This window comes from Oratosquilla oratoria, unplaced genomic scaffold (assembly GCF_046742065.1).
Source record: "Oratosquilla oratoria isolate Oo_2021 unplaced genomic scaffold, ASM4674206v1 SCAFFOLD165, whole genome shotgun sequence".
In the NCBI taxonomy this organism is placed as follows: Eukaryota; Metazoa; Arthropoda; class Malacostraca; order Stomatopoda; family Squillidae; genus Oratosquilla; species Oratosquilla oratoria.
Genome location: NW_027467519.1, coordinates 28,704 through 41,847, shown reverse-complemented (window position 1 = coordinate 41,847; position 13,144 = coordinate 28,704). Strand labels below are relative to the sequence as shown.

Sequence of the window (13,144 nt, the reverse complement as noted above, 5' to 3'; positions counted from 1 at the left end):
TAGATTTCAACATCAAGAAAGGCCGTATAATCGAATTTGGAAAAAGCAAGAACAGAATACCAGGGCACTATAAACTAATGAAAAAGAAGTAAAGAAAGTAAATTCAGAAAGGGACCTAGGAGTAATCATCAACAAAGACTGGTCACCAAATAAACTTATAAATGAAATAGTCAGAGAAACATACAATTTGTTGAAATCAATAAAGGTGGCTTTTAAATACCTGGGTAAGGAAATGATAAAAAAAAATATTACAAGCACTGATAAGGCCAAAGCTGGAATATGCAGCGCTGATATGGTCATCCAATATAAAAAAAGAATATAATATACCTGTCTGGGGTATTGGATGCATGTTGTGATGTCAAAGTAGCATGCATGCAGTTGATACTTTTGGGTCTATATGGGGCACCCCTACGGATCAGAGCCACACATCATTTTGTCTGTGATGGAGGAGGACTCTGCTCACAGAGAAATGATGAAACTTTTATTATACTGCTACTGTCCCTCCATTATGCTGTCCCCCAACCCCTTGTCTGTCTTGTACCATTACTCTAAATTTCATTTCCTTGTTTCGCCTACCCTGTGGTGGTGGTGGGGGGGGGGGAAGAATACTGCCACCAAGTATTTCCACTTGGATCGTAAGAGGTGAGAAAAACGAGACGGGGATTGGGACCAGGCATCCTTCATCCTGTAGCCCCACAGGGGGTATTCCTAAAAAAGTAAACGCATAAGAGGGTCAGGAGTTTTCCAACCAGCACCCTAAAGTTTGGGTTTTTTAATGTGCGTGGATGTGGTACAGATGAGAGTAAAAGGGAAGAGATAGGTAGTATGTTTGTGAGAAGAAAGATGGATGTGTTGGCCTTGAGTGAAACTAAGTTGAGAGGGAAGTGCGAGTCTGAGTTTGGGAGTGTAGCTGGTAGGTATTCAGGAGTGAAGAGAGGGCGAGGGAGGGAAGGGGTGGCTATTCTAGTAAGTGAAGAGATAGGTAAACGTGTAGTGGAGTGGAATGAGGTTTCCTCAAGGATAATGTGGATGAAGGTGAAATTGGGAAAGGAGATGTGGGTTTTTGTAAGTGCATATGGGCCTGGTAATGAGAAGAGTGTAGAAGAAAGGGAGGCTTTTTGGATAGATTTAAATGAGTGCATAGCGAGATTAGGGAGGAACGTCAATGTAGTACTACTGGGAGATCTTAATGCTAGTGTAGGAAATGAACCAATTGACGGAATGGTTGGGAAATGTAGAGTTCCAGGAAAGAATCATAGTGGAGAGTCGATGATGGAGATGTGTCTAGTGAGTTGATGATAGCAAATACAGTATTTCGGAAGAAAGTCAAGCATAAGTACACATGGGAGAGGGTGGTGGATAGAGCATTAATGGACTATGTAGTGGTAGATAGGAGCATAATAGGAAGAGTTAAGGATGTACATGTGCTAAGGGGAGAGAGTGTGGTAATATCAGATCATTTTTTGGTGGGAGGTAAGTTGAGAGTAGAGGATAGATGGAGAAAGAGGAAAAGGACAAAAGGTAGGGAGGTGCTTAGAGTGAACTCTTTACATGAAAATGAAAGAGAAGAGTACAAGCTGAAAGAGTAGTGGGAGGGAGTGAAGGATAGAGTAGAACTAGTAGTGGAGAAGGAATGGGGATGGTTCAAGGAGGGAGTCACAAAGTGTGCAAAGATGGTATGTGGGACAAGAAGGATGGGAGGAAATAGAAGAAAGGGTAGTGAATGGTGGGATGAGGAAACAAAGAAGGTTGTAGAAGAGAAGAAGCGAGCATTCACAGATTGGTTACAAAATAGGACGAGGGAGTCATAGGAGAGGTACAAAGAAAAGAAAAGAGAAGTAAAGCAAAAGGTAAAGGAGGCAAAGAGGAGAGCAGATGCGAAATGGGGTAAGAGTATAAGAGAAAGTTTTGAAATAAATAAAAAGATGTTTTGGAAAGAAATTAAGAGAGGAAGAGGAGGCAAATCAAGTACAGAAGAAAAGGTAAAAGGTGCAGATGGAGAGATGATAATTGAAGAGAAGGCCGTAAGGGGAAGATAGGCAGAATATTTTAGGGAGTTGCAAAATGTGAAGGAGGATAGAGAGGGAGAGATAGTTGCAGTGGGAAATGCTAAGAAAATGACTGGGATGAGTGAGGAAAATGGAGGACAATTAAGGAAGGATGAAGTGAAGGCAGTTGTTAAGATGATGAGAGCAGGTAAGACACCTGGTCTGGATGGATGCCATGCAGAATGTCTAAAAAAAGAAGGTACAATGATGGTGGACTGGCTGGTGAGGTTATTTAATGTTTGCGGAGAGAGGGTAGAGTACTGGAGGACTGGAGGAGTGCCTGTATAGTTCCTCTTTACAAGGGTAAAGGGGACAATTGTAAGTGTAGTGGTTTCAGAGTGATGAGCTTGTTAAGTGTAGTTGGGAAGGCTTAAGGGAGGATCTTGACTGAGAGGAATAGGAGATGAACAGAGGGAGTGATTGGCGAGGAGCAGTGTGGATTAAGGACAGGTAGAGGTTGCATAGATCAGATTTTTGTGGTCAGATATGTGAGAAAGCTATAGAAAAAGATAAGGATGTTTTTGGGGCTTTTATAGATCTGGAAAAGGCTTATGAAAAGGTAGACAGGAAGGCACTGTGGGAGGCCTTGCAGACATATGGGATAGGAGGAAAGCTTCTAGGAGCTGTTAAGAGTTTTTACGAGAGTAGTACAGCTTGTGTCAGGATTAGAAATGGAGAGAGTGAGTGGTTCGAGGTAAAGGTGGGACTTCAATAGGGATGTGTTATGTCGCCCTGGCTGTTCAACTTATACATGGATGGGGTGGTGTGAGAGGTAAATTCAAGGGTGGTGGGTCAGGGTTTGGAGATGGTTAAAGAAAATGGAGAAAAGTGGGAGGTGAGCCAGTTGTTTTTTGCGGATGACACTGCGCTTGTAGCAGGATCAGAGGAGGGATTGAGGAAGTTGGTGACAGAGTTTGGGAGAGTGAGCAGAAGGAGGAAAGTTGAAGATAAATGTCATTAAAAGTAAGGTGATGAGATGTACAAGGGGTGAAAGTGGCAGCAAAATGGAAATGAATGTTAAGGGAGAACTGGAAGAAGTGGATAATTTTAGATACTTGGCGCAAATGTGGCAGGAAAAGGTGGAGTGGAGATGGAGGTAGAATGTAGATTGATAGAAGCGAGTAAATGCCTTGGTGTATTAAAAAGTGTAATGAGGAATAAATATTTGGGAATGGATGATAAGAGGAGACTGTATGAAGGAGTGATTGTGCCAACAGCACTATGGGGCACAAACATGGAACATAAGAGAGGAAGAAAGAGTTTGAATGTGTTTGAGATGAGGTGTCTGAGAAGTTTGACTGGGGTTACTAGGCTGGATAGAGTGAGAAATGAGGAGGTGAGGAGGAGAACAGGGGTGGTAAGGGAGTTGGGAGATAGGGTTGATGAAGAGTATTTGGATGGTTTGGACACATGGAAAGAATGAGTGAAGAAAGACTAGTAAAATAGGTATGGGAGGGAGTGAACATGAGGGGGCGACCTAGGATGAGGTGGATGGATAGGCTGAAAGGGGCTTTGGGGAAAAGGGGAATGTTTGTTGAGGAAGGATGAGAGAGAACAGAAGACAGGGGTGAATGGAGAATGGTTGTATATGGATGATGTTGTGATGCATGAGGTGGAATGGGTAGGGGGATGGGGGGTGAGGTAGTATGTGTGAGAAAAATTTGATGCAGCCCAAAGGGATTTCTCCCTGTCTTCTCCTTTTCTGCATGAGGGGACGGAGAGGGGGGGTCGCCGATTTAATGAAGCGGCCTTGCTGTGGATGTGCTGTGCCTTGTGACACTGCCTCTGACCCAGAGCAGTGGACAAGATGCAGGGATGACCCATCATCCAGGAGGTGTCAAGATAAGAGGGAGTGTGGAGGGTGCAGGGGAGTGGAGTGTATTAGGGATGGAATGGGTGGGAACGGTTTTTATGCCTTTTTCTTTTTGGCTACCTCCCTTGTAAGGGGGAAAAATTCTTTGATATATGTGTGTAGAAAGAATACAAAGAGCAACGATAAAGATGGCCACAACACTTTCAAACTTGATATATGAACAAAGACTGGCCAAACTGGAATTACCAACCCTGGAACAAAGATGAGAACAAGTGGACCTACTAACCATCTACAGGATTATGAAAGAAAAGGATTACCTTGATAGAGAGGACTTATCAAAAAGGAACAGAGGAAAAACAAGAGGACATGAAATGAAACTCAAAAAGGGAAGCTACAGAAGAGACCTGAAAAAGCACAGCTTCCCACACAAGGTGATAGACATATGGAACAAATTGGATGAAAAAATAGTGTGTACAAACACCATAAAATAATTCAAGAACAAACTTGTTCTTAAGAGAAACAAAAACGGGTCACTATGAGCATAGCTCCCCTTCCCGTAAAATACAACTAGGTAAATACAACTATATAAATTGAGACATTGTGACAGGTTTGAGGAAGGAGGAAGAGAAAGACACAGGTCTAGAGCTGAGTTTATTCCTGACCGTTTTTGCTTACAGCTTCTTCAGAGGAATGTTGATCCTGCATGACACTGACGGTATACACAGTAGTCCGACACCACAATCCCACCAACTGGGCAAGGGATGTGGGTTGGTGAAGAGAAACCTGTAAATAATCAATTGAGAATAAATCAAATAAAATGAATAAGATAAAATAAAACGAGTTTCTCAATTCATGTATTCAAAATGTGTAAGAATGTAAAATTAATGAGAAAACTTGCGTGAGTGTGGAATTTGGAACCTGCCGGACAAAAGATCATTGGATGTTTTGACCACTGATCTATGTTGACGCCATGTTTGTGTTAGTCCTAACAGCTGCGTATTTTGCTATGTATTTAGACCATTTTATGTCCCCTACCTTTTGGTTCATGTTCTTTTCGGTAGCTATGTATAAGGCCACAATTACCTTTCTCTGTCTCTTTGTTAGGCCTTTTCTCAATACTTCTGCCTCTTGCCACTTGGGTAGATGTTTTTCTTTTTCCGTGTGGTTCACCAGCGCATTTGAGAGGTGATGGTTTCTTAAATCTGCCTAGTACCCCCTAATTCTCTTTTCAAGACCTCTATGGCTTTGGCCAAAGTAAGCTTTCTTACATTTGCTACAAGGGATCTTGTAGACTACACTTAGGTCGTTACTTACCTTTGTTGTTGGTGTTACCAAGTGTCCTATTTTCTTACCTGTAAGTGAAACTGGTCAGGAATAAACTCCGACCTAGACCCGTGTCTTTCTTTGCCTCCTTCCTCAAGACTATATATATATATATATATATATATATATATATATATATATATATATATATATACATGCGAAGTATGTATGTGCCCAATATAATTATTCACCAATCCTAGTAAAGGGAAAATCACTCATGGCAAATAGACTTTTACCTCAAAGTTGTTCAACTTTGGACAATGATAAGTAATGATAGCAAAATTTCTGAAGAATTTCTAGCATTTCCAGCTGATCCTGACCAGGCAGGGGGAGGCCGCCTCCTTCACTCCAAGGTGGTTGTGAAGGGCAGGTTGCCTGCCTTTCTGTGCCAAACTACCTATTGCCTTTGTGTCTGCCTACCTTCCTGCTTGCCTTCAGACAGATAAAAGGACAGACAGAGAGGTAGAGTGAATGATATATATATATATATATATATATATATATATATATATATAGAGAGAGAGAGAGAGAGAGACAGAGAGAAACAGGGAGAGATTAAGAAGAGAGGGTGAGAGAAAGGGATATGTAGATTCCAATCCATTATCACTAATTATTCAAATACGGAAAAATATAGACATAAAATAAACAATAGAAATAAAAGGATAACTAAATAATGAGGAAAAATACATAGAAATGAAAAAATATGCAATAAATGATAGTGATAATAAATTGAAAATAAACAATAATTGATAAATAGTAGATTAAAATGATAACCAATAAGTAATGTTACGTATTTGCATGTACATTAACTCACCTTTTTCTATTGCACATGGGCCGTGATCATGGAATCACGAGTTAAAGACAAGTTCACGCCTACAATTGTCCGGATCAGGGAAAGGCAGGAGTTCAGTCTTCTCTTGTTTATTCTGCTTAGCGAACATGAGGATTTTACACGTGTGTTCAACACCAATGCTAGGCTTACTCTCTCTATGCGAGGTATGGCGAGCGACGCCGGGACCCCCCCCTGGCGTCCCCCCATGCATACCCTCGCTACATACCCCCTTGCTTATGCTTCGACTCTCCGATTCACGCATCACTTACACGCATACCAACCATCCAGGCACACTATGCAACATTCATACATGCAATTTCGCCACAGTAATGTCATAAGTACAAAATAATAAGTAATGAATAATAAATAATTAATAACAAGTAATTATTAATCATTAGTATTAGTAGATAATTAATCAATGAATAATGAACAACAAATCTTAAACAATGAATAAAAAAAATGAATAAAAATACATACATTGAACAATGAACATTAAATGATTAAAAACCTGCAGATAATATATTAAAGACAATAAATAATAAATAATTATTTATTAATAAATAAAAAAAATTACATTTTTTGGCAAAATTATCTAGCTGGTGACAGTTATTTGGTAACAGTCCACAAGGACCTGATTGGCTGAGAGAGTGGTGATGTCACAGCAACGAGGACAACTGATTGGCCGAGAGTGGTGACGTTACGGCAACGGAGATGACTAATTGGCTGAGAACGCTGATGTCACAGTAACAGAGATGATTGATTGGCCGCTCGCAAAGCGAGCAGCTCTGCAGGCCAAGTGCCCATGGCGAAGCCAGCGCTTGTAGCTAATAAAATAAATAATGAAAAATTAGTAATAGATAATAAATAAAAATAGTAAACACATACATATGCCAAGGCTTTTTCCCCCTAACAAGGGAGGTAGCCAAAAAGAAAAAGGCATAAATCATTCCCCCCAATTCATCCCTATATACCCTCCACCCTCCCTCTTATCTTACCACCTCCTGGATGACAGGTCATCCCTGCACCCTGTCCACTGCCCTGGGTCAGAGGCAGTGTCACAAGACACAGCACATCCACAGCAAGGCCACTTCATTAAATTGTCAACCCCCCCCCCTCACACACACACACACATGCAGAACAGTAGAAGACAGGGAGAAATCATTTAGGGCTGCATCAAATTTTTTTCACACATACTACCTCATCCCCCCACCCATTCCACCCCATGCATCACATCATCATCCATATACAACCATTCCCCATTCACCCGTCTTCTGTCCTCTCCCGTCCTTCCTCAACAGACATTCCCCTCTTCCCGAAAGCCTTCACCCCATCCATCCATCTCATCCTAGGACGTCCCCTCATGTTCACTCCCTCCACATCTGCCTTCCATACCTCTTTTACTAGTCTTTCTTCATTCATTCTTTCCATGTGTCCAAACCATATCAATACTCTTTCATCAACACTATCTCCCGGCTCCCTTTCCACCCCTGTTCTCCTCCTCACCCCCTCATTCCTCACTCTATCCAGCCTAGTAACCCCCATCATACTTCTCAGACACCTCATCTCAAAAACATTCAAACTCCTTCTCTCTTCCTCTATCATGTTTCATGTTTCTGCCCCATACAGTGCTGTTGGCACAATCATTCCTTCATATAGTCTCCTCTTAGCATCCATTCCCAGATGTCTATTCCTCATTACACTTTTTAATCCACCAAGGCATTTACTCGCTTCTCTCAATCTACATTCTACCTCCACCTTCACTCCACCTTTTCCTGACACATTTGCACCCAAGTATCTAAAACTATCCACTTCCTCCAGTCGCTCTCCCTTAATGTTCACTTCCAGTCTGCTGCCACTTTTACCCCTTGTACATCTCATCACCTTACTTTTACCCATATTTATCTTCAGCTTTCTTCTTTCACACACTCTCCCAAACTCTGTCACCAACTTCCTCAATACCTCCTCCAATCCTGCCACAGGCGCAGTGTCATCCGCAAACAACAGCTGGCTAACCTCCCACTTTTCTCCATTTTCTTTAGCCATCTCCAATCCCTAACCCACCAACCTTGCATTTACCACTCTCACCATCCCATCCATGTATAAGTTGAACAGCCAGGGAGACATAAACCATCCCTGACGAAGTCCCACCTTTACCTCGAACCACTCACTCTCTCCATTTCTAATCCTGACACATGCTCTACTATTCTCGTAAAAACTCTTGACAGCTACTAGAAGCTTTCCTCCTATCCCTTATATCTGCAGAACCTCCCACAGTACCTTCCTGTCTACCCTGTTGTAAGCCTTTTCCAGATCTATAAAAGCCCAAAAAACATCCTTCCCCTTTCCAATAGCTTTCTCACATGTCTGTCCTACCACAAAAATCTGATCTACACAACCTCTATCTGTCCTAAATCCACACTGTTCCTCACCAATTACTCCCTCTGTTCCTCTCCTAATCCTCTCAATCAAGATCCTCCTATAAGCCTTCCCTACTACACTTAGGGCACGTCCACTAGAAAATCGAACGTTTCATGTATGGGGTGAAAGTGGCCAAAATTTTTCCTAGTAACTCTCTTGTCTCAGAGAAGATGCCACCAAGTTTTCAAGTCATTTATGCTTATACATTTTTTATTGTGATTTTTTTTTTTTTTTTTTCCGGGGTAATTTTTGAAAATGTTGAAATTGATTCAGAGGATAGACCTTTGACTGGATACTGATTATTTTTTGTCTTTATAATGGGCAAAGATAGATGAAGAAATGAAGGCAGAATTATTATGTTCTGATCAGTCTGTTATGAGAAAAAAAAAATCCAAAGTAAGCTGATGAAAAAAGAAAAAGAAAAAAAAAAAATGTATATATGAAAAAATCCTACTAGTCCATGACAGAAGGACATAAATCTGCCTCCAAATGTTCACCCAGTTCTGCTGAATCCGAAAAGGATTTGCAGTTGAAAATCAGTGAAGGCGTTCTGGATATGAATCAAGTTAAATGTGCAAAAATCAAGTTTTTCAGGAATGAGCATCATAGTTTTTTGTTCATGGCTACTGGTCCCCTTTCATTATTTAGGATGTTATGGTGTTGAAAGGGTATCATAGGCACCACTCTACTCTTTATTGCCAGCTTTTGATTAATTACAGGTTTATATGATGAATCCAGTTAGTATCCACCAGGGTTATATTGCTCAGGTTCCAGGCGTGCACTTTTCCTTTTCTTGGTGCGATGCATCTTTGGCGACAGACGATCTTTATCTGCCATCCTAAGCTGTTTTATGGCAGTACTGGTTGTTGTCCCTCTTGCTGATGGCATATATGCAAGTTCATAACCAAAGATGTGGTTCAGAACTGCAACTTTAGCACAGAATTAAACTCTAGGAAATAGTACATCTCACTCACTTGATGACAAGCTATGAATAAGTCACATTCACATACTGTACAACAGTACGTTAAGCAGTCGGGTCCCTGTTGCCATATCGTATGCTATTATTTATCATACAAAAGCATAAATATTGTGCAAAATACGCAGTTTCTTTTGTTAGCAATTATATGTAACAACAGAAAACGTGATATGCAGTACGCAGCACATATGACCCAGCCACAGTAGGGTGGGGGGTATTGTATTATATTCTTTTTTAGATAGTAGAAATCAAGAAACAACATCCATACTCGGCCAAAAGATAGCTAATGAGCAAAATTTTTAGAGAAAATATTTTCAGAATTTCGTATCTTTTTTTTATATTTTCGTGATTTTCTGATGGACAATCTCCTTAACAAGCTAATCCCTCTGAAACTACTACACTCACATTTATCCCCTTTTCCCTTGTAAAGTGGATCTATACAGGCACTCCTCCAGTCCTCCAGCACTCTACCCTCTCTCCAGCAAACATAGTAAATATTAAATGATAAAATCTTGTTATGATAAATGATTATAATGATCAATGATATTTAATAAGTATTAAATACTAGATAAGAAATGATAAATTATAAGAAATGAATAATAAACTAGGTATAATAAATGATAGATATCAGATAATACAGTACATATCAAACAAACACATGGGTGATAACATGTAATGAAAAAATATAATGAATGAAAACAATAAATGATTAATACTAATTAAGAGGTAATAAATAACAAATGATAATTAAAAATAATAAATAAGGAATTATAAGTAATAAATAATAGACAATGAAAAAAATAATACACCATAATAAATAATAAATAACAAATAATAAATCCTAATAAACAATAATAAGAAATAATAAACAATAAAAACAAATAATAAATGATAGTTACTATATAATACATTATAATGAATAGTAAAAATAAGTAATAAATTATAAATAATTTAAATTTAGTGAAATGGGGTAAGAGTATGACAGAAAATTTTGAAAGTAATAAAAAGATGTTATGGAAAGAAATTAAGAGAGAAAGAGGAGGCGAATCAAGCAGAGAAGAAAAGGTAAAAAGTGTAGAGGGAGAGATGATAATGGAAGAGAAAGAAGGCTGTAAGGGGAAGATGGGCAGAGTATTTTAAGGAGTTGCTAAATGTGAAGGAGGATGGCGAGGGAAAGATAGTTGCAGTGGGAAATGCTAAGAAAATGACCGTGATGAAAGAGGAAAATGGAAGAGAAATAAGGAAGGATGAAATGAAGGCAGTGGTTAAGATGATGAAAGCAGGTAAGGCACCTGGTCTGGATGGATGCCATGCAGAATGTCTGAAAAAAGAAGGTACAGTGATGGTGGACTGGCTGGGGAGGCTATTCAATGTTTGCTGGAGAGAGGGTAGAGTGCTGGAGGGCTTGAGGAGTGCCTGTATAGTTCCACTTTACAGGGGAAAAGGGGACAAGTGTGAATGTTGTAGTTTCAGAGGGATTAGCGTGTTAAGTGTAGTTGGGAAGGCTTATGGGAGGATCTTGATTGAGAGGATTAGGAGAGGAACAGAGGGAGTAATTGGTGAGGAACAGTGTGGATTTAGGTCAGGTAGAGGTTGTGTGGATCAGATTTTTGTGGTAAGAAAGACAGATATGTGAGAAAGCTATTGGAAAGGGGAAGGATGTTTTTTGGGCTTTTATGGATCTGGAAAAGGCTTACAACAGGGTAGACAGGAAGGCACTGTGGTAGGTTTTGCAGCTATATAGGAGGAAAGCTTATAGGAGCTGTCAAGAGTTTTTACGAGAATAGTAAAGCATGTGTCAGGATTAGAAATGGAGAGAGTGAGTGGTTCGAGGTAAAGGTGGGACTTCGTCAGGGATGCGTTATGTTGCCCTGGCTTTTCAACTTGTACATGGATGGGATGGTGCAAGAGGTAAATGCAAGGTTGGTGGGTCAGGGATTGGAGATGGTTAAGGAAAATGGAGAAAAGTGGGAGGTGAGCCAGCTGTTGTTTGCCGATGACACTGCGCTTGTGGCAAGATCGGAGGAGGGATTGAGGAAGTTGGTGACAAAGTTTGGGAGAGTGTGTGAAAGAAGAAAGCTGAAGATAAATGTGGGTAAAAGTAAGGTGATAAGATGTACAATGGGTGACGGTGGCAGCAGACTGGAAGTGAGCATTAAGGGAGAGCAACTGGAGGAAGTGGATAGTTTTAGATACTTGGGTGTGAATGTGTCAGGAAAAGGTGGAGTGGAGATGGAGGTAGAATGTAGATTGAGAGAAGCAAGTAAATGCCTTGGTGTATTAAAAAGTGTAATGAGGAATAGATATTTGGGAATGGATGCTAAGAGGAGACTGTATGAAGAAGTGATTGTGCCAACAGCACTCTATGGGGCAGAAACATGGAATAGAAGAGAGGAAGGGAGAGGGAGTTTGAATTTGTTTGACATAAGGTGTCTCAGAAGTACGATAGGGGTTACTAGGCTAGATAAAGTGAGAAATGAGGAGGTGAAGAGGAGAACAGGGGTGGAAAGTGAGTTAGGAGATAGTGTTGATGAAAGAGTATTGGGATGGTTTGGACACATGGAAAGAATGAGTGTAGAAAGACTAGTAAAAGAGGTATGGAAGGAAGATGTGGAGGGAGTGAACATGAGGGGATGTCCTAGGATGAGATGGATGGATGGGGTAAAGGGGGCTTTTGGGAAGAGGAGAATGTCTGTTGAGGAAGGACGGGAGAGGACAGATGACGGTTGCATGGAGAATGGTTGTATATGGATGATGTTGTGATGCATGAGGTGGAATGGGTGGGGAGATGGGGGGTGAGGTAGTATGTGTGAGCAAATTTTGACGTAGCCCGAAGGGATTTCTCCCCGTCTTCTCCTTTTATGCATGGGTGGGATGGAGAGGGGGTAGCCAACTTAATGAAGCGGCCTTGCTGTGGATGTGCTGTGTCTTGTGACACTGCCTCTGACCCAGGGCAGTGGACACGGTACAGGAATGACCTGTCATCCAGGAGGTATTAAGATGGGAGGGAGGGTGGAGGGGAGTGGAGTGTGTTTGGGGATGGAATGGGTGGGAATAATTTTGCGCCTTTTTCTTTTTGGCTACCTCCCTTGTAAGGGGGAGAAAGCCTTGGTAATGTATGTATATATTATATAATAATATATAATATATAAGATATATATAATAAATTATCAATAATATATAAAGTATTTCATAGATATTAAACAATAAGTAATAACATGTTATAAGTAATTATACATAAATACTAGATGATAAATGATAGATAAAATATATATAACAGATAATAAGAAATAAATGACAAATATTCAACAGTATAATACATCATGTTATTGTGGCAAAGTATCATGCAGTTAATACTTTAGGGTCTATATGGGGTGCCCCTACGGACCAGAGCCACACATAATTTTTTCTGTGATACAGGAAGACTGTTCATAGAGAAATGATGACACTTCTATTATACTATGGCTGTCCCTCCGTTATGCTGTCCCCCAACCCCTTGTTACTGTAATGTACCATTTCTCTGAATATTCATTTCCTTTTTTTACCTACCCTGTAGTGGGGGAATAGAATGCTGCCACCAAGTATTCCCACTTGAGTCATAAAAAGCGAAAAAAAAATAGGACGGGAATAAGACTAGGTATCCTGCTACCTGTAGGCCCAAAGGGGACATTCCTAAAAAGTAAAGGCATAAGAGGGTCTAGGAGTTTTCCAACCAGTATCCTAAGGTTTGGGTC

At 40.3% G+C, this 13,144-nt stretch overlaps 1 protein-coding gene across 1 annotated transcript in view; it reads right to left on the bottom strand.

Annotated features, from left to right (window-relative positions):
- Nucleotides 1-6,570: 6,570 nt before the first annotated feature.
- Nucleotides 6,571-13,144, bottom strand: part of LOC143022768 (uncharacterized) — a 28,493-nt gene continuing 21,919 nt past the window's right edge. The window contains exon 2 of the mRNA XM_076181115.1: nt 6,571-6,840. Coding sequence (XP_076037230.1) covers nt 6,732-6,840 — 109 coding nt within the window. The 3' untranslated portion in view covers nt 6,571-6,731. The remainder of the gene's footprint in view (nt 6,841-13,144) is intronic.